The sequence below is a fragment of the Natrix helvetica genome, assembly GCF_964273705.1.
Source record: "Natrix helvetica genome assembly, chromosome: 1".
NCBI lineage: Eukaryota > Metazoa > Chordata > Lepidosauria > Squamata > Natricidae > Natrix > Natrix helvetica.
This window is the reverse complement of record NC_138548.1, coordinates 252,831,163-252,856,262: the sequence shown is the minus strand read 5'-3', so window position 1 is coordinate 252,856,262 and position 25,100 is coordinate 252,831,163. Positions and strand designations below refer to the sequence as shown.

Genomic DNA, 25,100 nt, shown 5'->3' with positions numbered 1-25,100 from the left:
AAATGTTATCTTTATTATTAAAACTCGTGGCAATCCATCAATTCAGCTATTAAATGCAATAGTTTAAGAACACTTTTGCAAATAATTACCTAGCAGATGCTAAATAAAGGAAGATTAGAAACTTTAAATTAAGCCCAAAATAGCATACAAGAAAACAATAATACTCTTGTAACTATCAGAAATCTTCTGCAATACTGCTTTGTATCAAACATTAAAATAATTCACTCTTTTAAAAAAAATCATCCATCCTTCTATCTCACTGATTCTGGGCAGTATACAAATAGACATAAAAACAAAAAAGCTATATATAAACATTATTATAACAGTTACAAACAAGAATAAAATAAATAAAATTAAAAAGGTGAGGAAGAGGTTTCGGAACAGTGTGCTCCTCTGTAAATCCCAACTAAGTCATTACCATTCCTAATGAAAATTTAAAATTCATTTTAGTAGAAAAAGTTACCATGCTGAGACTAACAGAATTTTATATTCACATTTAAGTTCTACTTTATTGATGAACTAGGAAAAAAAATAGGATTTTAGTCCTATTAAGTTAGTAAATAAAGTGAGATTAATAGTCTTAACTGGTTACTCTTATAATATACTACACTTGCCAAACAATGCAAATAACATTTCCAATGATTTATACAAATACACAGACATATTTCTAATAAAGATTGATTTTTATGTTTCTAACTTTTATTTTAAAATATTATCTCTTACCTTTAAATTTTTCAAGAACTTTTTCTTGCAGTTTCAGGTCTTCATATACCAATCTAAGATGATTAATCAACTCTTTTGTTTCTTGACTCTCTGTAAAACTTTCAAGTATGTTTCCTTTCGCAATGACATCAGGCTCCATCTTGTCCTCTTCATCATGCCCATCATTGTTCATCTCATTTAAAACCATCTCCTTTCTGATAAATTATTTTCTAGCAAAATGAAAGCAAATTAACATTAAAGTTAGAACTACCGTATTAATTTCTTTCAATAATAAAAATCTATATAATAAAAATCTATAACAGAAGTGCAGGTAATCCTTATTATCACAATTGGAACTGGACCTTCTGTTATAAAGCAAGACAGTTGGTAAATGAGTTGTGCCAAATTTTACCATCTTCTTTGCCATAGTCATTAACTGAATCAATGTGGTTAAGTGAATCACAAAGTCATTAAGCAAATCCATTTCCCCCCATTAGACCTCATTCCATTTCAGTGATATCTAAAACTTTTTTATCTGAACTGGACTACGACTATTCTATCTTCAAAATAAAGACAAGTAACAGTAACATACAAAGAAAACTTAAAATATGTGACAATTTCCCCTCCCATCTTTTTTCCTAAATTTCCAAATCATGGAGCTACAAGAGTGCTAACTGCAATATCTATTTATCACTGGTTTTGTGCATAAATAAATTTTGGAGAAGCTTTAACTATGAGGAAGGTATCTGTTTTGCAAAGGGTCCAGCTTTAATTTGAAAGCAGAGGGTCCAGCTTTAATCCATAAAGTAGATTTAGGAAAGGGTCATAATAAACCGAAGATTAAGAACGTCCACAGCAAATAATTGGAGCTTTAATGAAATATGAAACCTTTTTCTTGGTTTTCCTATATTTACATAATCTATTTACTAGAATTAAGAATGGATACTGACATAATTAAGATCCATTGAAATTCATAGATAGTAAAGATATTATAAATAGAGTATTTGGAGGTGGGGGGAAAGAATGTAATGTACCCGAAAAGAAATGGAAATCAGATAAATTACAATGCCTCATCTATTAAATTAGTTGAAATGTTAAATTACGGTAAGCTTATTTAGTAAAAGAAAAGATGAGTGAGATTGAAGCAAAGGGCCATGGATATATTGTAACAGGATCAGAAAACTATTGATGCTATTTATTTGTTGCACTGTGTCAAATGATCCCATGTGGCTCTGCAATTTAAAAACACAATAAGATACAACTAATCCAAACTCTATCTTTTGTTGTTGTTAGTTGCGAAGTCATGTCCAACCCATCGCGACCCCATGGAAAACGTTCCTGAAGGCCTTCCTGTCCTCTACCATCCTCTGGAGTCCATTTAAGCTCACGCCTACTGCTTTGATGACTCCAACCAGCCACCTCATTCTCTGTCGTCCCCTTCTTCTTTTGCCCTCAATCATTCCCAGCATTAGGCTCTTCTCCAATGAGTCCTTCCTTCTCATTAGGTGGCCAAAGTATTTGAGTTTCATCTTCAGGATATGGCCTTCTAAAGAGCAGGGTTGCTCTCCTCTAGGACTGACTGGTTTGATCGCCTTGCAGTCCATGGGACTCACAGGAGTCTTCTCCACCACCATAGTTCAAAGGCCTCAATTCTTGGGCACTCAGCCTTTCCTATGGTCCAACTTTCACAACCATCCATTGGCTGGGAATACAAACTGTATCTAGGTACACCAATATATCAATGGCATTTTAGTTATGTCATTTATGTAAAAATATAGATGGGCTATATTTTTGCAGACTTATTTATTTATTTCAATTTATGTAGCCTTCCATTTCACAATAGTAACTCGGGGTGACTTACAAAATATAAAAACAATACAATAAATAACCTAATATAAAATGTAAATCACAATCAAGAAGCTGTTGACAAATTTGAAATAAAAAATCAAATTTAGTAATTTATGTGGGGTAACCTAAGTGCCTTAACTCTCAATTGTATTTTTGAGAATATACCTCTTAATTAAAAATGTATCTCTCTATGTCAGGGGTGTCCAAACTTGGGAACTTTAAGACTTGTGGACTTCAACTCCCAGAATTCCCCAGCCAGTAGGCTGGGGAATTCTGGGAGTTGAAGTCTACAAGTCTTAAAGTTCCCAAGTTTGGACACCCCTGCTCTATGTGGTTTTTTTCTATATGGTAGTACAGATAGTCCTCAACTTACCAGTTTGCTTGTGACTGTTCGAAGTTACACTAAAAAAAAGTGACTTATGACCATTTTTCACACTTTTGACTGTTGCGGCATTCCCACGGTCACATGATTTACATTCGGATCCTTGACAACTGACTCACATTTATGATGGTTTCAGTATCCTGGGGTCATGTGATCACCTTTTGCAACTTTCCGAGAAGCCAAATTGCTGGGGGAAACCAGATTCACTTGACAACCATGCTACTAATGCAGGGGTGTCCAAACTTGGCAACTTTAAGACTTGTGGACTTCAACTCCCAGAATTCCCCAGCCTGGGGAATTCTGGGAGTTGAAGTCCACAAGTCTTAAAGTTGCCAAGTTTGGACACCCCTGTACTAATGTAACAACTGCAGTGATTCACTTAACAAATGTGCCAAGCAAAGTCATAAAATGGGGCAAAACTCCTGTAACAAATTTCTCACTTAGCAACATAGATTTTATGTGGTCGTAAGTTGAGGACTCCCTGTATGCCAAATTTCCTTATTTCTCATATTAATGAGTAAACAATCAATGAACAAATATTACACTGATCGACTTTAATTATATAATCTATATCTCTTCAGACCAAGCTACATTTTGTACAATGAGCTTTATTAAAGTACTACCTCTAGAATAAAAAATATGCTACTGGTAAATTGTAATCACAAAGGCTAAATGCAATGTGGGGGCTGATGCTGCCCACGTATGTAGACACACAAACACTGGTACAAGTGTGTGTATGTATGTATGTATGTATGTGGATATATACATATATACTTCCACATACATATATAATCTTTTCACAAGGTGTCTTTGGGTCAGTCATTCACTTTTGGGTCCCACAAACTCATAGGTTTGTTGTTTGGAAATAGGGGAAGAAGGAGCATTATGTACATCACCTCCAACTCCTGAAGGCGGGATATAAATAAGTATGAAGATTTAATAAATACATCTTCAGAAAGTAAACTGAACAAGAAATATTACCAAAACCATCTCATCTGTTTCTTTGACCCCTTGATTTTCTTTCCACAATCCATTCCACGTTTTATTTATAACTCATATTTTAGGTTGCTGCCTTAGTTTGAATAGGGTCCAATCTAGTCAATACTTATTTGCAGCATAGCGATTTCTATGAGCCTAAGTGAGCACTGATTCTTTCCTATGGATATTCTTGTCTGGCTTTTTCAGCATCACCCTTAAAAAATGTGCCTAAAAAAAACCCCAGTTGTTTTGTTATCATTTGCTAGATGGAATCCGCATAAAGCCTGAAGGATGCATCTTCCTTCATCCTCAATCAGCAGAAATTGGATGGCTCTGAAAAAAAAACCCAGTTTGCTCTGCAAATAAAATATAGTCATAGAAAAATCTTGAGCTATACACAGCAAGCCTGCAGCTTTTAAATGCCACCCAATGGACCGAACAATCTTTCTTATCATGCCGATGTTTTTGGGTGTTACCATTCACTGCAGGAGCACCAATATTAAAGAGTAAAACGGAAGCCCTCTGACCACTCTTAGACCCGCTCCCCTGGCTTTTCATTTCTCGCCACGCCTTGGGTTGGCGGGATGTATTTTTTAAGACTTAAATGTATTTGCTAAGGAAAAGGCTATGGAATAAAGATGGCTTTAGAGACAAGCAGTGAATTCCCCACCTTGGGGACACCCAGCATCCTCCTTCCCTGGGAGGGACCGGACATCATCTCTTCCTTTTTCGGACAAAGCTCCGGGCCTCCCATTGACCCAATCTCCCTCCCGCCAGCCCGATTTCCCACTGCGCCTCTCGTAGAGGCCGGACGACCCACTGTAAACGGGCCCTCTTTCCGTCCCGCCGAAGCTTTCATTACCTTAACAACCAACGAGGCTCGTCGTTGACACCTACCAAGGCCAGGCCTCCGTTCTACGGCTCCCCGCGTGGGTCAGAAAGGCTAGAATCGTCAGGATTCTGCCTTCAGGAGGAGGGAGGAGCCTAGAGAAGGGGAGGGGGCGGAAAGAAAGGAGGTGGCAGGGTTGTCGGTGAGCGTGGAGGATGTCTTCTCCAGTGCTGGAGGGCCTCACGTTTCTGCCTGGGTTTCTCTTAATCCTGTTGTAGCAAAGCTGCTGTTTGCCACGCGTTTGGCTGGACGCTACACCAACTTCTCATCAAGGGCATTTCATAGAAAAGGTACAGACCACGCCAGTAAAGGTTAAAGGATGGGGACGGTGTGTCTCAACGATCAGTAAGCAAATCCGAACAAGAACGGCGGAGAAGAGTTAATGCCTTTTCTTCCAAGGAAAAAAATCAGGATGATGCAATCATGGTTGTATTTTTGTCTTTTAGAAAGGATGTTATACTGTTTTGTCTATTATTGAATCTGCCTAGGGCTGAGACAGGAAGGAAGGGAAAGGAAGAGATCTAAAATTAGAAAAATAATAATTCCCTTCTCACATACCCATATTATACTAAGACTGCTTATGAATTGGCTGGTCCCCAGTTATAAGTGAATATATATACAGAATAAAAACATACTTATTCAATTAAAGGACAGTCTAACAATAATAAAATTGTATTTTAGTATGGGTGGCCATAACAGGTTTAATTAATTGATAACAATAAGGTTATTACAGTTTGCCCTACGGTTTGCTCGTAGGGCCAGTTTTTGCCCTCCAGAGCCTTCAGGGAAGCCGCCTGAAGGCTCCGGAGGGCAAAAAACAGACCTACAGGGAACCCGGAAGTTCGGTTTGGCTGTAGGGCCGTTTTTTCATGCTCCGGAGACTAAGAAGCCTCTGGAGGGCAAAAAACGGCCTCTAAAGGCGGAAGTCACCTTCTGTGCGCTGACAAATGGCTCTGCGTGCCACCAGTGGCACATGTGCCATAGGTTTGCCATCATGGCCCTATACCATTTTAGACAAGTGACTGTCCAGTCTTTTTTTAAAAAAAAAAAAAAACCTCCAATGATGAAGCACCTACAATTTCTGAAGGCAAGCTGTTCCACTGGTTCAGTGGTGGGCAACCCGTGGCTCGCGAGCCACATGCGGCTCTTTACACCCTTTAATGCGGCTCTTCTGTGTGCCGGGTGCCCGCTCCCCTCCCTCCTCTCGGGCTTCGGAGGGAAGCTTCTGCAAAAGCCCGGGCGAGTGACAACCAATTTTGGTCCTATGACTGCAGAATGCTGCAAAATACCATAAATGCAGGCCAGTTGTTGAGTGTTTCAAATGTGATTGGAACACTCAACAAGGTGACCACAGTGTGTGTGAGAGAGAGAGAGAGAGAGAGAGACAGACAGAGAGAGGAACAGAGAGAGGGAGTGAGGGAGGGAATCAGAGAGACTGACAGACAGACACACACACACAGACAGAGAGAGACAGAGAGGGGGAGGGAGGGAGAGAAAGATAGACAGACAGAGAGAGACACACACACAGAGTGAGTGATTAAGTGAATGAGTGAGAGACAGACACACCCACATACACAGAGTGACAGAGAGAGAGGAAGGGAGGGGAGAGAAACAGAGGGAGAGACAGAGACAGACACACACACACACAGAGTGAGTGAGAGACAGACAGACACACACACACACAGAGTGACAGAGATGGGGGAGGGAGGGAGAGAGAGACAAAGAGCCAGAGAGAGAGAGAGAGAAAGAAAAAGAAAAAAGAAAGAAAGTGGGAGAGATGAAATTAAAAACAACAACATACAAACCTGACTTACTCAAACTATCCAAGGAAATGCAAGGCCAATGTTCACATTAGTGGTTGTGACTTTGTCAGTCAATGTCAGGATGTAATTTTCTCTACATTGTAAGGCAAATTTTACGGAATTTAACGTTATCGATAAATAATATCGTTCTAAAGTTTTTGTTTTATTAGTTGTGTTATTTGTATCCTCCCGACCTATGTGGATACTTGCATGCAGAATATTCTCAATAAAAACTTATTGAAACTAAAAACAGTGTACCATCCTATGTATTTTCGGTTTTAAAAATGTGGCTCTCAAAGTAAATTTCAATCGTGGTTTTGGTGAGATTTGGCTCAGTTGAAAAAAAAGGTTGCCCACCACTGCACTGGTTAATTGTCCTCATTGTTAGGAAGTTTCTCATTTCCAGGTTGCTTCTCTCCTTGATTAGTTTCCATCCATCATTTCTTGTCCTGCCCTCTGGTGATTTGAAAAATAAGTTGACTCCCCCTCCTCTTTGTCGAAGCCCCTCAAATACTGGAATACTACTATCATACTGTCCCCATTAGTCTTTCTTGTCTCTAGACTGGTTAAACACAAATCCTGCAACCATTCTTCATATGTTTTAGTCTCCAGGCCTTTAATATGAATGCCATTACAAGTAGTCCTCAACTACAATTGAGCCCAAAATTTCTGTTGCTAATTAAGACAGTTGCTAAATGAATAGTGCCCCATTTTATGATCTTTTTTGCCATGTGATCATTAAGTGAATCTGGCTTCCACTTCCGGTTCCGGCGGCTATGGCGACGGGCAAGTCTTTGCCCGCTCCCGCTCTCCCGGTGGGCTTCCCCCGCTTCTGGGGGGAGCACAGGACGCCCCGAAGAGGCGTCCTGCCGAGGGAGCGGCTCGCGGAGGGTCCTGGCATCGGCGGCGGCTGGTGGGGGCTTCTCCGCTTTGCTCTAGGCACCGGGGAGCAGTTTCGGAGGGCGCGCTTGCGTCTTGCTCCATGCCGATCGGGCAGCGTAAAATTGAAGGAAGCAGCGGCGATATGGTGAGGTGCCTCCTTTCTCCATTCCTTCTCTGTTGAATTGATGGACTTTTCAGCAAGGTTATAAGTTAAACTTTCGGAGCTTCGTTGGAGGTGCGGTTAGAGGGGGGGATTTCCCCCCCCCCTTGGACAAGCGGCTTGAAAAAATTCTGCTTTTGCCCCTAGGAGGAAGGAGGAGGGGGGAGAGCCAACCAATGATGCCTCACCCCTGTAAAAGTGATTTTCACTGGACTTAGTTTCATAACTTGTTGATGACCTGAGAACTTTGTGAACTTTTGAAACTTTACTATGCCTCTGAGCCTAAAGCTGGCAGGGCAAGATGGCACACTTCCGTTGTCTTCATGAACTGTGAAACCTGACACCACCTTTAAAACTCAGGCTTCCGGTCTTTGTCTCCATACTACCCAGAAGAATCTCTTGTGGATTGCTATTTCCTGAACCCTCTGGAGAGGAAACCTTTTCTTAATGCTAGATTGATCAAAGAAACTCTCACTTGTTTGGATTTTCTGCCTCCTGGACTCATCTGCCTGCTCTACTTCTCCAGCTGTCCAGTCTCTACACTGACTGACTTCTCTGTTTTATAAACTATGTCTCCAAAAAGACCACCACCTGGAAAACCTGGCTTTGCTACTTCTGCACCGACATCTGCAACATCCAGCCCTGCCACACAGTCAAAGATTACAGAAATGATGCAACCTAAGAGTACAGAGTTGGATTTGCTGCAAATGCTTCAACAACTCATACAGGGCCAGGAAGAAATTAAGAAACAATTAAAGGAAATGAAGGAAGAAATTAAAGAGAATCAAGTCCAAATTTATAAGAACTCACAGAGACTGGATCTTGTGGAGGGTGGGGTGGCGGAGGCGAGGGGGGGGGGTGGAAGTTCTACAGAAGAGTAACAAAGAACTTGATATTCAACAAATGAAAACAGAGTTTGAGAGAATGTCCTTTTATCTTAGATTTCAAAATGTTATAGAAACAGATGGGGAAAATATAAGGGACATTATGACCAACATCTGAGCTGAATACATACACAAAGACAAACAACAGATGGAGTGGGAGATAGACTTGGCCTATAGAGTGAATTCAGCATATGCCAGGACACACAATGTACCCAGGGAGGTTCATATTAAATTCCTTAGGAAAAGCACAAGAGACGCAATTCTGGGTGTACAAAGGGGGCAAACATTGACATACCACGATAGGGAGATAACCATCTTGAAGCAGATCCCCCAAAAAATTAGGGAGAAAAGGAAAAGCTATTCGCAATTGGCGAATAAATTATACCAGAAAGGGGTGTGGTTTAGATGGTTGATGCCTGAAGGGATGTTGATATTCTGGGAGGAGACAAGAATTAGAATTAATACACCCATAGAGGCTCAGGCCTTTATGGAAAAAAAATAAAGCAAACCTAGAAAAAACAGAAGACTCTACAACGGTTATACAGGACACGGGAGGGGCCGGAGCTCTGCCAGCAGGGGGGAAAGGGGCAATACCAAGAAAGCTCAGATCACAAAAATGAATAAGAAAACCACATTGTTATAAACATACCAAAAGTAATAGTGAAATTATAATTAGAAAATATGTTATAATATATAAGTTGATTGAAAACTTTTATTTCTATATGCTGATTTTACATGATTATGTATTAATGTTTTATACCTAGATGTATACTATGAGTTTGGAGGGAGGGGGCGTCTGCCATACTTGCAACTGCCAAAATTTGTATATTATTCCACATACCCTTTTCCTAGTAAATGTTTTTTTTTTAAAAAAAAGTGAATCTGGCTTCCCACATTGACTTTGCTTATCAGAAGCTTTCTAAGAAGGTTGCAAATGATAATCCCAGGTTGTCAGGATAATGCAACCATCATAAATATACATGCCAGTTGCCAAGCAACCAAAGTTTGGTCATGTGACTGGGAATGCTGAAATGGTCATATGTGCAAAAACTGGTTGTGTCAGTTTTTTTCAGTGCCATTGTAACTTTTAACATTCATCAAATGAATGGTTGTAAAATTGAGAACTATATGTAGTGAAATAAAGGTATGAACTTAAATGTTCAGAGGTATTTTTATTAATCAAAGATGGGACCTAGAGGAATTCCATACTGAACTTACAGCTCTTTACCAGGCAGATGTTAACACAAAACCAAGGTCATTTTCTCTTAGGATGAAAATTGCCTAATATTTCAACCAACGTATGCCTGTTCACATGTACTAGAAATCTTCTGATGTAGTTTGCCCTAAAGGCTAAGTTTGTAAATTATAGTTGTTACTCATGAGATTCAAATATAGCCTGCAAGGTTTCCAAGGGTAACTTCTGAATCTTATTGAAGACAGTGTAATAGGACATCTGATTTAACCTGACAATATTTAAATAATTGTAACTTGAAATCTTATTTCTTAAAATTTCTATTTTAAGAAAATTTCTGTTTCTATTGTGTTTTATACTGTTTGTTTATTTTAGGTTTTGTATTACTATTTGTTATATTTGATATTGCTTAAAACCAAATATAACATGTCATATAAAAATGTAAAATATTAAACAGTATAAACAAAATAGAATAAAATAAAACAAAAGATGGTAAAAGAGAAAAGAAAGATTTAATAGTATCATCATTCCCTGATTAGGACACCTTGTTGTTTTCTATGGAAATCATTGAAGATAGAAACTTAACAAATCTAAAGGTAATGGTAGAATTCTAATCTTCTGGTAGGAAATGAACCGCTTCCCATAAAAAGATATTGGGGCAAGGAGGTTGCAAGGGAATACTGTTAAAATATTCATGACTGGGAGAGACATGGGAACAAGGTCAGCCAATGAATAGGCAACTAAGTCAGACAATGGGAGCTTAAACAGATCTGAGCCTGTGCAGAGAATTGAAACAAAAACTTAAGCAGTCTACTGCTCTGAGAAGTAAACTAACAGTCTGTATGGGCTTGTCTGCTGTGCTGAAATGAAACTAACTTTTTGTCTGCTCTGAATTCTAAAATTAAACTAACTGTTCTCTCCTGCTTTTAACTTCTACCACAGTGATGGCAAACCTTTTTTGGCTGCCATGCCAAATGCCGGGGGAGCACCGGGGGAAGGCATGCACCGGCATGCCACACCCATGCTATGCATGTGACCTCAGCCGTGCGCATGCACGCAATCAGCAACACAACCACTCCACTTTTGGTGTGGTTTTTTTGCCTTCCCCAGACTCCAGAGGCTTTCTTTGAGCCTGGCGAGGGCGAAAACAGCCTCCCCCACCCCCGACACCCTTCAGAGGCCTCAGGAGCTTCCTTGAAGCCTTTGGAGGGCAAAAAACGGACCTACGGGGAACCTGGAAGTTCGGGAATGTGACTTCCAGTTTGTCTGTAGGGCCATTTTTCGATCTCCGGAGCCTTCAGGAGGCTTACATGAAGGCTCCGGAGGGCGAAAAATGGACGTACGGACAAACCGGAAGTCACTTCCAGTTTGCTGGTAGGGATGGTTTTTGCCCTCCGGAGCCTTCAAGGAAGCCTCTGAAGGCCCCCGAAGGCTCTGGAGGTCGAAAATCGGCCCTATGAACAAACCAGAAGTCACCATTCCTGAACTTTTGGGTTCCCCATACAGCTGATTTTCGACCTCCGGAGGCTTGAGGGGCCTCCGGAGGGTGAAAAACGGCCCTACGAGCAAACCAGGAGTGACTTCTGGTTTGTCCAAAGGGCCATTTTTAGCCCTCCGGAGCCTTCAGGGAAGCTTCCTGAAGGCTCCAGAGGGCAAAAAACGGTCCTATGAGCAAACCGGAAGTCCGTTCCTAAACTTCCGGTTTGCCCGTAGGGCCAGTTTTTCATGGTTGGGAAGCTTCAGGGAAGCCTCCGGAGAGTGAAAAACAGCCTCAAAAGAAGGCCGAAGTCAGCTGGCCAGGGCACGCATGCGTGATGGCCAGCAGACAGGGCAACACCTCGCGTGCCCTGACAAATAGCTCTGCATGCCACCTGTGGCACATGTGCCATAGGTTCGCCATCACAGTTCTACCATGTTGAAAGAATCTACTACTGTTTTTCTTCGAAAATAAGACAGTCTTATTTTCTTTTGAACCCCCCAAATGTTGCTTGGGCCTTATCGGGGGGGGGGGCTTATTGGTTTGGGGTTGCCGAGTGACTGCTCCCTCTTTCCAGCCGGGCAGGATGCCACTCACCGACCCAGTAATATCCCAAAGATGCTAAGCCGCGTGGTGCTCTGCCTGGCTGGAAAGGGAGGTTGCGCGAGTGCCTGTTCCACCCCAGCCCGTGTGCTTCCCAGCCTCACCATGCCCTGGCCCAGCTCTCCCTGCAGGGCCGGGCACCGCTGCCACCAAGCTCCGAGCATAACCGGCTTCCAAACTCCGGAGAGCTGCTCTGGGACTACGCTCTATGGTTGTGGGCCAGCTGCCGGAAGACTCTCTGTCCCACTCGGCAGCGGATCTCTGGAGTTTGGAAGCCAGTTATGCTCGGAGCTCGGTGGCAGCAGTGCCTTGGCCCTGCAGGGAGAGCTGGGCCAGGGCATGGTGAGGCTGGGAGGCACGCGAGCTGGAGCGGAACAGGCGCTCACACCATCTCCCTTTCCAGCCAGGCAGAACGCCACGCGGCTTAGCACCTTTGGGATATTACTGGGTCTGTGAGTGGCATTCTGCCCGGCTGAAAAGGGGGGTTGCTAGGCGGCTGCTTGAGCAGCCTCCCGGCAACCCCCCGCTCCAGCTGGGCACAGCGCCACTCACCAACCTAGCGGTATCCCGAAGGCGACAAGCAATGTGAATGCCTTTGCCCCCCTCCCCCGGCTCCTTCGGAATATCACTAGTTTGGTGAGTGATGCTCTGCCTGGCTGGAAGGGGGGTTGTCCAGGAGGCTTATTTTCAGAGGGGGCTTATATTTTTGCCCAGCCGAAAAATGTGGCAAGGCCTTAGTTTCAGGATAGGTCATATTTTCGGGGCAACACAGTATTGGTATTGTACATTTATTCATTTGTTATTACAGTGTGGCAAAAAAGTATTTAGTAATCCACCAATTGTGCAAGTTCTCCCACTTAAAAAGATGAGAGAGGCCTTTAATTGGCATCATAGGTAGACCTCAACTATGAGAGACAAAATGAGAAAACAAATCCAGACAATCACATTGGCTGATCTGGAACGAATTTATTTGCAAATTATGGTAGAAAATAAGTATTTGGTCACCTACAAACAAGCAAGATTTCTGGCTCTCACAGACCTTTATCATCTTCTTTAAGAGGCTCCTCTGTCCTGCACTCATTACCTGTATCAATGGCACCTGTTTGAACTTGTTATCAGTATAAAAGACACCTGTCCACAACCTCAAACAGTCACACTCCAAACTCCACTATGGTGAAGACCAAAGAGCTGTCGAAGGACACCAGAAACCAAATTATAGATCTGCACCAGGCTGGGAAGACTGAATCTGCAATAGGCAAGCAGCTTGGTGTGAACAAATCAACTGTGGGAGCAATAATTAGAAAATGGAAGACATACAACACCACTAATAATCTCCCTCGATCTGGGGCTCCACGCAAGATCTCACCCCGTGGGGTCAAAATGATCACAAGAACGGTGAGCAAAAATCCCAGGACCACACGGGGGGATCTAGTGAATGACCTGCAGAGAACTGGGACCAACGTAACAAAGCCTACCATCAGTAACACACTATGCCGCCAGGGACTCAGATCCTGCAGTGCCAGACGTGTCCCCCTGCTTAAGCCAGTACATGAGTTGCATCCAAAGAACGCCATACCTACTGTGAAGCATGTGGATGGCAACATTATGCTTTGAGGCTGTTTCTCTGCAAAGGGACCAGGACAACTGATCCATGTACAGGACAGAATGAATGGGGCCATGTATCATGAGATTTTGAGTGAAAACCTCCTTCTACCAGCAAGGGCATTGAAGATGAAACGTGACTGGGTCTTTCAACATAACAATGATCCCAAACATACCACCCGGGCAACGAAGGAGTGGCTTCGTAAGAAGCATTTCAAGGTCCTGAAGTGGCCTAGTCAGTCTCCAGATCTCAACCCCATAAAAAACCTTTGGAGGGAGTTGAAAGTCTGTGTTGCCCAGCGACAGCCCCAAAACATCACTGCTCTAGAGGAGATCTGCATGGAGGAATGGGCCAACATACCAGCAACAGTATGTGCCAACCTTGTGAAGACTTACAGGAAACGTTTGACCTCTGTCATTGCTAACAAAGGATATATAACAAAGTATTGAGATGAACTTTTGATATTGACCAAATACTTATTTCCACCATAATTTGCAAATAAATTCTTTCCAAATCAGCCAATGTGATTGGGGTTTTTTTTTTACATTATGTCTCTCATAGTTAAGGTCCACCTATGATGCCAATTACAGGCCTCTCTGATCTTTTTAAGTGGGAGAACTTGCACAATTGGTGGCTGACTAAATACTTTTTTGCCCCACTGTATGTATATAAAGAAGTTAATGAATCCAGCTGAATCAGTTATCTGTGTGTGCTTTCAGGATTTGATTTTTCTGCAACCAACTCTGATGTCCAATATACATATATGTAAGCTAGCAGAGAAAAGGCAATGGGAAAAATACATGTAATAAATTCTTAGGTTCATTCTGACCACAAGGGCATTATCTCTCACTGAGGGTACAACAAAATAATCAGTGGTGGGATTTTTCTTTGATCTAGCATGGCCATATTTAAATAATTGTTGGATCTTGTTTGCCAAGATTTCTTAAGATATAGCACAGCTTTGAAGATTTCGTTTTTATTTATCCTAGATATTTCTGTGGAATAGAAAGATAAAGGAATTGCTTTAAGTTCACATCATAGTGTTTTGATCTGTGACAAATCGCTTATAAAGCTTGATAAGCACTTCCAAATTTCCATTTTAGGAATGTTAATCACGAGGAGTTTCACATTAAGTTTACCAAAGTTCGAGAGATGTAAACAGGATGTTTTAAGGAAAATTAAAAGGAAATTCTCTATAATTGCTGTTGATCCCAGAAAGGAAGACCCCAATGAAAGGGGGGGGGTGGGTGCTGGGAAGTGATAGGGTTTCATCTAAAGTGTATCAGGGATGGAAATGTTAAACTTCCCCTTCCTATTCATTGTCACCTAAACAAAAATCATACTCTACTATCATCTCTTTTGATTAACAAAAAACCTCTGTCTAATTATGAGTTCAGCCTTATCACTGATTTGGTCATAAGGGTTCAATCTAGGTTGATGTTGGAAACTTATAGTCTTATTCTGGAAGAGAGAATGATTCTTTTTTCCCTCTTCACTCCCCTTTTACTAGTGCACCCGAAGGTTAGGAACAACTGATATAAAAAAAACCAACCCTCTTTCTGAACCCCCCCCCCCAAAAAATAACTCCAATAGAGATGGGATTTACTTACCTTCCCTGTCAATTTGCAAATATGAGTGCGCTGGTGCACATGCTCACTTCGCTCACATGGACCTCATTTGTGCATGTGCACCACCTTCTGTGCATGTGCAGTGCTCAGGCATTACACTGGGGCGGGTGGGCAGAGCCTCCCACAGCCACAGCTGGAGAGAAGCGGATGAATACCACCTCTGCTTTCCAAGTAAAAATATACCAATATTTACAAGCAGGCATTAATCATCCTTTATCTCTGAGTTTGCATAAACTGTATATTTGCCATTTCATCTTCATTTCATCTGACTCAGCTACTCCTCTACAATTCAAGCCTTCAAAATGCAGAACAACTATATTACTGATCATACAAGGCAAAACCATGGTTAGCTACAAATTTTAAGAGAGAAGAAGCAGTTTCTAGTTTGTGCCGTGTTCCCCTTGAAATTAATAAGAGGGCCAGAACTATCATTGAGACCATAAAATCCCAATTTCCTATTCAATGATAGAGGGCAGAAGATTCTTTCTTTTTCCACTTTTTCTTCTTTAAATATTTTCATATTTTATGGAGGTCATATTGAATCCTGTTTATTAAGCTGTTAAAATGAAAGTGATGAATATCTAGCCTGTCGGCTCCAAATAAGCTGAGGTTTTCTTATTTGGAGTTTAGCCTATTCCTTCCACCTTACTTGCTTTGCAATTAAGTTTGAACAAGGATAAAGTATCCCAAATGTGGAGAAACTCCAATTTTAATGTCCAGCTATTAAGAACTGACATCCCTGAATTTACAGTTAGAAGAGTTCATTTCAAATGATGTAAATAGGACTTTGCTTTCTTTTGATTATATATCAAAAGTTGTATATTATATATACAGTTGCATATTATATATACAACTCCTCTTATTTAAATTGTGTTTTATTAGGGATTGCATATTGTCGCCTTATCCATAACTTTATCTTGTGATAAAAGAAAAAGACATAAAAAAATCCAACTAGTGTTACAATATTATAAACGAACCAATCCAGACTTAGCTGGGAATTTACTGAGTCAATATTACTAAGTAATTTTGCTAGCACGCACTTTGCTAGCATGCACCCTAGCATTTTGCTAGCATGCACCCTTAAACATATAATGAGATCTTTTTAGAAAAAAAAGAACAATTATAGATATTGAATATTTATTCAGTATGCAAATACAGCATAGCAGTCAAATGAATCTTGAAGTAGTATGGAAATCAGTGACTAATATTCTCTATTTTTCAACATTTTAATGTAATTCTTATGTAGAGAGAAATGGAAAGATATGAAGTGTGAAACGTCATTATCCATGATTTCTTTTAGATCACTATACTAACTGAGTCAGTAAGAATTAAAATTAAAATATTAAAAACATTGTGTATGCTTGTGACTTTATTAAATTGATTGTATAAAATTTAGTATTTTATACAATGGTAAAAGCAAACTTAAATGTTAACAAAATAAAAAGAACTAAAAAAATGGAGCAGGGCAAGTAACTGAATAAAAAAATTATAGAAGAAAGAAAAGTAAGAAAAAAGAATATATATAAAAGATCAGTTCCAATCTTCTTTACAGCAGTTACAAAATATTTACCTTCTATCCTCCTTCAAGGTTAAAGCATAATTCTTTTCTTCCCATATCTTCCTTTTCTAATCATCAACTCCATAAATCACCACTTCATTGTTTTCCAGTTTTCAGCAAAAAGTTCATAAAAGATTTCCAGTCACTCATAATTGTACTTGTCTTCTCCTTGATCAAACAAGTAAGTTTTGCCATTTCTGCAAATTCATCGTCTTCACTAACCACTCCTCTATCGTGGATAAAATCTTTCCATCTTTGTACATATACTTATCTACTTATCTGCAGTTACTATGCACAAAAATGATCTCCCACGAGTCTTTTTCAGTTAGCTATCCATAAGTTCCAACAGCCAATACACTGTTTTTGACATGTTGGCACAATGTAATCAATAATAGAGTTTCCTGAAAGGGAACAGCATAATCAGTACATATGTGGCATATTGTAGCCATTTCCAATCTGGCATACTCCAGATATGTTTAATTTCCTGAATTCCAAGCCAACATTTGTTTAAATCAAGGCAAAGATAGATGGCTGTATTAGACTGCTATTCATCAGTCTTTAAACCATCAGAGAAGTATATTGTCAGAATATTGGTGAGAGGAAATGCCCACAGCCACCCTTTCAGCTACTGTAATGAAATATACCATATGGAGAAAACTTGCTGGGAAAATAGAGAAAACATTATTTTAAAACTAGAACACCTGCCTAGATGTAGGCAGAGAAAAAAATGAAAGCAGTATTTTGAATATCTGTCAGAAATATTACTGGGGCAGGTTCATTTAAGAAAACATGAGGATGAACTGTTTTTGAAATAATTAGCTGTGCACTATTTGATAATCATAGTGTGCAATTATTACAAGCCCACTGCAAGATTTTGTGAGGAAGCAGATGTATACTACACAAATTTAACTCTGTCTTCTAGGTAACCATTCTGATGCATTACATTTCAAGCAACAGGTACCAAACAGGGAATCACTTACTAAGAATGATTGTGCATGACAATTATTTTAAAAGGCTTTCCATTACAGCAAGAGAAGGTCTCCGAAATTCTGTACCAAAATGGTTCCAGTGATTTATATAATTAAATAACTTATAAAGGGCATTACGTTTCTCAAAACCTGGAGCCTTGGGGATTTTGCTGTGATATGCAGAGAAGAAAGAACTACTAAATCCACCAAACATCATAGCAATTGCAAGTTCAAATTCTGAATGGCCATAGAAACAAGATGGGTCAAAGACAATTGGTCCATAGTCATCTTCAGCTACATTTCCTGACCACAGGTCACCATGAACAAGTGCAGGAATTATTTCCAAATCATGAAACATTCCTTGAATCTTGGGCTGTTAAAAAAATCATAAAAACACATAGCTTAAAAACTGGCCAAAGGGTTTTTTTTTCACTGAGGAAATTACAAGGCAAATAGCAGAATATACATACAGATTCTAAATGTTATTTTTAATTTTTTAACTTTAGTTTTACAAACTGGTTATATTACAAATTTTGTTGCTTTTAGTGGCAGCGTTGGGTTTCTCACTATGACTTAGCCTAATAAGATGAAATAGGGTTGGATTTTTTTTAACACTTGGGACAATATAATTTCCTTTAGTATCTTTTATTTGATTTCAGAATGTTTTTAGATCACAGGCTATTGAGAGACAGAGAGAGAGAGAGAGACAGGGAATATGCAAAAGAAAGAACAAAATCATTTTTTTAATGCAAATAATATCAAAGTTAGTACAGTTGTATGAAATGCAGTTCCATATTACGAATGGAACAGGATGATTAGGTAAAGATGGCAGGGTTGAAGAACTAAAAGGAAACTGACATTAGGTTAAAACATAACACTTCAGTATTGTTCCATTAAAATTAACTAACTGACTGACTTTATATAATATTTCATATCATCATGATTTACATTTCCTAGAGACTGAATTCACCTATATGGAAAGTCAGCAACAAGCCACATAATGGCTTAGGACAGTGTGGTCTCAAACATCACAAAAGTTTAGGATAGACCAAGTTTGGGCTCTCCTTTCAGTTAAGAAGTTTCAGTTCTGATTTATCTACACCCATTTCTTATATTTCATTTTTATGACAGGGCTGAAAGGAAATAAAAATCACATCCAAGTCATCCCAAAAGGATTGTACAGCAATAAAATCGTAGCTAGAAAAAAGAGCAGCAGATAAATGAAACTATAAATATATCTTTTTCTTGGGAAAAAAATATTGCTATAAAAATGCTGGTAGAATTATTACAGAGTCAGAAATGCTCAATTGAATTTTAGCTTCTGCAGAGGCAAGTACTCTGATATTTTCATTTGCTTTAATGTAACATTCTAACATTTTCTTCCTACCTTTAGCTGTTCCCACAACTCTCTTGCTTTTCTGTCTCCATAATCTCTTTCTATTAAATCAATTTGGGCTTGGAGGCGGTGTCGAATAAAAAAAGTAGGCCAGTCGTTCTGCCACTCATTGACCTGCAAAATAACACTAGTGGAAAAATTATGCTATGAACTTATCAACTACAATATAACATCCCTTTCTTTGAACACTTGATATTGTGGCAATTCCAAAATTCCAGTCACAATGTACCTTAGCAAAACATGAATAAAAAAACTCCATTCTCTGTTTACCCCCAAAAAATTGTATGGCCAGTTAAGATGCTAGAAATAATGTTGGGCTTTAGATGCAGGTCACAGAACAAAATGATTGCAACTACCGTATTTTTTGGAGTATAAGATGCACAGGAGTATAAGATGCACCAAGGTTTTGAAGAGGCAATTTTTTTAAAAAAGTAGGTAGGTAGATAGAGGGAGAGAGACAGAAATACAGTTGGTAGGGAGAGAGGGAGAGAGAGTAGGTAGGTAGGTAGAGCGATAGAGAGAAATAGAAAGAGAAATACGGCAGATAGGGAGAGAGAGAGTAGTTAGGTAGGGAGGGAGAGAGAGAAATAGAAAGAGAGAAATATGGTAGGTAGGGGGAGAGAGAGTGTGTAGGTAGGTAGGTAGGTAGAGGGATAGAGAGAAAGAGAGAAATACAGTAGATAGGGAGAGAGAGAGAGAGAAATAGAGAAATAAATACAGTAGGTAGATGGGGGAGAGAGGGGGGTAGGTAGGTAGGTAGGTAGAGGGAGAGAGAGAGAAATAGAGAGAGAGAGAGAAATACAGTAGATAGGGAGAGAGAGAGTAGGTAGGTAGGTAAGTAGGTAGATAAAGGGATAGAGAGAAATAGAGAAATACAGTAGGTAGGTAGGTAGGGAGAGAGTGTGTGTAGGTAAGTAGCTAGGTAGAGGGTAAGAGGGAGAGAAATATAGATAGAAATACAGTAGATAGGTAGGTGTTTCTGCTGGCACAGCACTTGATCAATGTAATTCTCATCAATCAATTAAAGAGCGTTTCCAAAAGGAAAAAAAAGTTTTTTCACTCTGCAAACCTCCCCAAAACGGCCGCTTTTCACGAAAATGGGCCCATTTTTTTCCAAATAAAGGCATGAATAGTCGGGGGGGGGGGCTTGCAGAGTGCTCCGGGGTGGCAAAAACGAGCAAAAAATGGACCGTTTTTTGCAAAAATGGGCCCATTTTTTATCAAAAAATTTACATGCATAGCCTTATAGAGTGCTGCTGGGGGCTGGGGAAGGCAAAAAAACAGGCCATTTTTTGCTCATTTCTGCCCTCCCCAGCCCCCAGGAGCTCTCTGAAAGCTTCCTAGAGACTCTGCATTGCCATTTTGGTGAAGGGGGCAGGGTATCAGAAGGCAAAAAATGCTGTATTCGGTGTATAAGACGCACCCAGATTTTCAGCCTCTTTTTTGAGGAAAAAAGGTCCACCTTATATTCCGAAAAATATGGTATTTAAGAAAAGATTTACACCCTTTTTTCCATACACCTGCCAGGTATACCTAAATAATTTAAGTTCAGTAATCTAGAAGGAAATGATAGCCTTACAATTAACACTCTTAACATGTTACATCATATATTTTGTTCAAATAACTTACCTGAGTTATATTGCCATAGCAGGTGACCTCATGAAATCCAAATTTATCCACATAATTAGGTTCTGTCTGGCCTACTCCTAGCAAAATAGAGTCACAAAAGTAAGACTGCAAACAGGAAAATAGAAGCACTTATTTTCTCTACTTATTGAGCAACTCATAAATCAATCCTGCGGAGTTCTGTATCAAGAAATAGTTTTCATACTGCAGACTTAGATGGAATACAGATATCTTCATTTTCAACCATTTGTTCAGCAACTGTTCCAAAGTTATAACAGCATTAAAAATGGAGAGTTACGACCAGTCCTCTATGTTGCAGCCTCCCTAGTGTCCCTGAATTCATGAGATCTGAATTTGGGCACTTGGAAACTGGCACACGTTTACAAAAGTTGCAACATCTGGTGGTAATGTGACCACCATCCATTTGTGATTTCATAGCCAGCTTCTAACAAGCAAATCAGTGGTAAAGCTGGCAGGAAGTTGCAAATCAATATAATGTGACATTGTACTTAACCCACAATTCTCACCAGGCTCAAGGTTGACCCAGCCTTCAATCCTTCCGAGGTGGGTAAAATGAGGACCCAGATTGTTGGGGGCAATATGCTGATTCTGTAAACCGCTTAGAGAGGGCTATAAAGCACTGTGAAGCGGTATATAAGTCTAAGTACTATTGCTAAGTGCTAACATTGTGCTTGAAATCTATTAATTATAAGTAACTCCTAGTTCATAACAACTATACTGTACCAATTCTTTGTTCTTTTTTCCTTAGCTTTTCTCCATTTTCTTTATTGTAAAGGTGAAGATCTGCCATTTGTTCTCCAAGTTTTGCTGAGTATCTAGAAGGAGAAGAAATAAAGTCCGATGTTATGGACCATGTGATTTCAATTCAGCCTGAACAGAGATTTTATACACATGACTGCCCACACATATATAATTTAGAAAATAATTGTATCTGCACAACACATTAGCCTATGGTTACCCTATCATAGGTTATTAGTCATCAGCAATCAGTGTAAGTTTACTGTTATTACAAAAATCCTATCCTTAAGAGTCTTGTCTCTTGATAGGGGTTTCAGGAGACTTAGCTTTCCACCACCCCTCTCCCCCAGGAAAATGTGAAAATCCTGATCCCTGAAATTATTTTGCTCCCAGTGAGACACAGTTTCCTGGTAGTAACATGCAGGCAGTTTCAGAACGCTATTGTAAAAGAAAAGAAGAGGGATGTTAATTCAGAGAAGCAACATCCTAAAAGGAAGCCTTTTACATACTTGTTGAGGCTCCTCATATTTATGAACTCCATAGCAAATGCGGCTCCACCTCCAGGAAAATCCATCACTTTAATTGGCTGAGGAACCCGTACGGTGTTAGTTTTCTGAATTTCTTTTAAACTTGCCATTTCACCTTCAAACATAATCCTAGCCTGATCAGAAAGAAAATTATAATTTAATGAACATTTGGTCGCATGTTAGGATTTTGCAAGACAGGAAAAAAGAGTTCTGATTTGTGTATGAAGAATTCAGTTAATTCTTTAAATGTAGATATGAACCTGTTGTATCACCAAAACAAAATAAATATATACCAAATATCCAAGTGAAAGAAGCATTGCTCAGTAAACACCTAAGAAATAAGTGCCCATAGACCTCTTCTTTGGCACATATTAGGCGCTCAGTTCATTCTAGTTGTTTTAGATTCATCCAATTCACAAACGTGAACAAAATAAATAAAATGAAATCAGAGCATACGGCTAAACAATGTTCCTATCTCCAGAGCATCTTTATCTCAAAAAATGTGTCTGGCCCAAACAGGCATTCTTAGAAAATAAGATAACTAACCCAATTTTTTTTATTGGAAATGTCCCACAAAAGGAAGCCAGGGCACTAAATTACAGTAGCCAAACTGGGATCCATTGGGTTTCCCCACCACCACATATAATATTGGCTTGTGATGTTTCTTCTGCCCTCACAACTCTCATACTTGACTTGAAACTGCTTGCCAATATGCTTGGAGGAAAGGGTGAGGAAGAAAATGGGTTCTGGCTTGTCCTTGAAGGACCCTTCCCTCCAATGAGGAAGAAAGTTCAGCTGTCAATCACGAATGCCCATACCTCGCAAGTAATCCTATTCTTGCAGACATCCAAGTCATTCCTTCATTCTTCCTTCACCAACCATTAAGGTAAAGGTTCCCCTCACATATATGAGCTAGTTGTTCCCGACTCTAAGGGGCGGTGCCCATGTCCATTTCAAAGCCGAAGAGCCAGCGCTATGAAGACTTCTCTGTGGTCATTTGGTCAGCATGACAATGCCCAAGGCACACGGAATGCTGTTACCTTCCCATCAAAGGTGGACCCTATTTTCCTACTTGTGTTTTTACATGCTTTCAAACTGCTAGGTTGGCAGCTGGGACAAGTAACGGGAGCTCACTCCTTTATGCGGCACTACGGTTTAAACTGCCGAACTGCTGATCTTCCTGATTGACAAGGTCAGCATCATAGCCACTGAGCCACCGCATCCCTTCACCATCCATTAATAGATTTCAAATTTCAGCTACAGGTCCAAAGCATATTGGCCATTCACAATCACCTTGCTACCAGCCACTTAGACACAGGGTCACAGAAAGATAGAACAGAGGGTAGGAAAGAGACCCATTTCCCTTGCACCATGCGGCCACTAGTTTCTGGGAAATGCAATTGGATGGTGGGGGAGGTCCTAAAGTGTCACAACTCTGCCAAATTTCAATCCCATGGGAATCATAGGTCCCAGATTTTGGACGAATTCTGAAAGTTAGTTCATCTGAGGTACATTAGTTGAAAGAATGTTGTTCTTTGTTGCAATGTTTAGCCCAATTGAGAATTACAAACTATCAAACAGACATAAAATGCTAGCATATTGATAGGATGAAGAGCAATCCTGAATTTGCCCTTTCATAAAAGTGTGATTTGTGAGTCTTTATGAAAATACTGACAGCACCTTCCTAATATGCACATCAACCCAAGTTTTTTCATCCTGCAATAAACCAATGGAAGAATTATCAACTTGTCTTAATAAAATAGTAGAAAACATTTGTTAGCAGATGAATAAATTTGGATATACTGGTTATCAACTAGAATGTCCTTCGGAATGAGAACGTGCAAGGTAAATATATACTGTATATATTTCACCCACTAGGACACTCTGTGGCTTAAAAGGAATACACTCACCATTAAAATGTGCAAAATCAGGATTTTTTTTAAAAAAACCAAATGCTAATGATAACATTTTTGTAAAAGATAAAATGTATTTTTACATTTGCTTCATATAAAAAAATGAAATTTCTTTTTTTCAGAGAAAATAATGGGCATTTGACCTTTTTATTGATGGATTTTATTGTAATTTTGATTGTTCTGAGCTGCCAAGGGTAGTTGGATGAGACAGCATACAAGCTTATTGTTATTTATGCAAATTCCCAGTACTGAAAGTGCTTTGAAAGAATGACAAGGCAGGAGATCGGTTTCCATCATCATAAAAAATAAAGTGCAGGTGCCAAAATTTAATCAAATGTTTGCTTTACTTGGTTTGATCGCATTAATTGGCCAGCGAGACTCAGTGAGTGATTCCATGAGGATTAGAGAAGAGCTAATTAGATAATTAGTGCAAATTTCCAGGACTGCTCCCGCTGATTTCACGAACCAGATATTCCTCCCCAGCCCCCCACTCACCCCCCCCCAACAGATGCTGATCAAACTGCGCAGAAAATCGAAACGCCCCTTAAACGGAATTCGTTTCGCCCATCCTGTGCACCCTTCATGCAAGCGACGGGGAGCAAAGCAAACAGCTGTGTCACAAGGTGTCTATCGCCACCGCTACCAGCTGACTGCCCTCCCAGTCCCCGAGCCTTCCTAGTTGCAGTATTTTAAGTAGCTAACAGAGCTATCACCACAGTATCGTCAACCTGGGGCTCCTTGTGGCTTTTAACAAACACTCGTCCTCCGTCGGTCTCGTAGGCTTGTCCTTGGCATATGCAACCTCCTCTTGAAGCACCCAAGAGCTTCAAAACGGTGGTTTTCAGTTCAGATTTTAGCAGGTTTTCCATGGTTGCGAAATGCCGCCTGTCGCTTTAGGATTCTCGCCTTCGGTCACCAGCTCACGTTCGTATTACGGTTCTTTTTATCTCTTTGCGGCCAAACGTAAACTGAAACGCAAGAAAAATCAAATATAGCGTGACTTTCCCGGGGCGGGAGCGAAGGAAGGGGAGGGAGCATAGGGGGACTTGGTTCGTGGGCGCTGCAGGACTGAAGATCGCTTCTGCAAGATAGCGCGGTTCTCGTTCGAAGGAAAGCAGGACGGCCGAAGGCTTGAAAAGCAAGTTAAAAAGAAAAACAGTCATTCTTGCAATAAAATGGGCTGTTAACGCTGCTAACGAGGGGAAGTCGAAGAGCCTCTGGAAGCCCTCCGAGACCGCTTGGTCATTCTAATTCGCCAATATTACGTTTTTGGCGGCGCTTTTTTTAAGCTCCTCTCCTTTTTAATTTGAAACTAGATTATAA

The 25,100-nt window shown here is 40.2% G+C and overlaps 2 protein-coding genes across 5 annotated transcripts in view; both read right to left on the bottom strand.

Annotated features, from left to right (window-relative positions):
* Positions 1–4,927, bottom strand: part of TBCD (tubulin folding cofactor D) — a 177,794-nt gene extending 172,867 nt beyond the window's left edge. Inside the window, exons 1-2 of one of the 3 annotated variants that reach the window (XM_081935046.1) lie at positions 4,773–4,927; positions 724–932 (exon numbers count right to left, since the gene is read on the bottom strand). In XM_081935046.1, coding sequence (XP_081791172.1) covers positions 724–910 — 187 coding nt within the window. In that variant the 5' untranslated portion in view covers positions 911–932; positions 4,773–4,927. Of the gene's footprint in view, positions 1–723; positions 933–4,580; positions 4,725–4,772 lie in introns of those variants that run through there. The other 2 variants (XM_081935048.1, XM_081935047.1) reach the window with 2 other exon arrangements.
* An 11,271-nt stretch (positions 4,928–16,198) lies between these two features.
* FN3K (fructosamine 3 kinase) lies at positions 16,199–24,684 on the bottom strand. 2 transcript variants are annotated; one of them, XM_081946383.1, is made up of 7 exons: positions 24,506–24,684; positions 21,847–21,998; positions 21,323–21,414; positions 20,582–20,658; positions 18,944–19,066; positions 17,695–17,929; positions 16,199–16,989 (listed from the first exon to the last, which is right to left on the bottom strand). In XM_081946383.1, exons 1-7 carry the CDS (start codon positions 24,644–24,646, stop codon positions 16,910–16,912), a joined length of 900 nt encoding a protein of 299 aa, XP_081802509.1. In that variant the 5' UTR covers positions 24,647–24,684; the 3' UTR covers positions 16,199–16,909. The 2 variants fall into 2 exon arrangements, with proteins under 2 accessions (XP_081802509.1, XP_081802508.1); XM_081946382.1 differs by having other exon boundaries at positions 16,199–17,929.
* Positions 24,685–25,100: the final 416 nt, after the last annotated feature.

Bases quoted from the DNA above. Each gene is read 5' to 3' on its own strand.
- FN3K (XM_081946382.1), bottom strand. From the start codon at position 24,646: ATGGAAAACCTGCTAAAATCTGAACTGAAAACCACCGTTTTGAAGCTC. The intron at 20,659-21,322 runs GTACAGTATAGT...CTATTTTGCTAG, and splicing joins GAAAAAAGAACAAAGAATTG to GAGTAGGCCAGACAGAACCT. The intron at 19,067-20,581 runs GTAAGTTATTTG...GTTATTTTGCAG, and splicing joins GCTATGGCAATATAACTCAG to GTCAATGAGTGGCAGAACGA.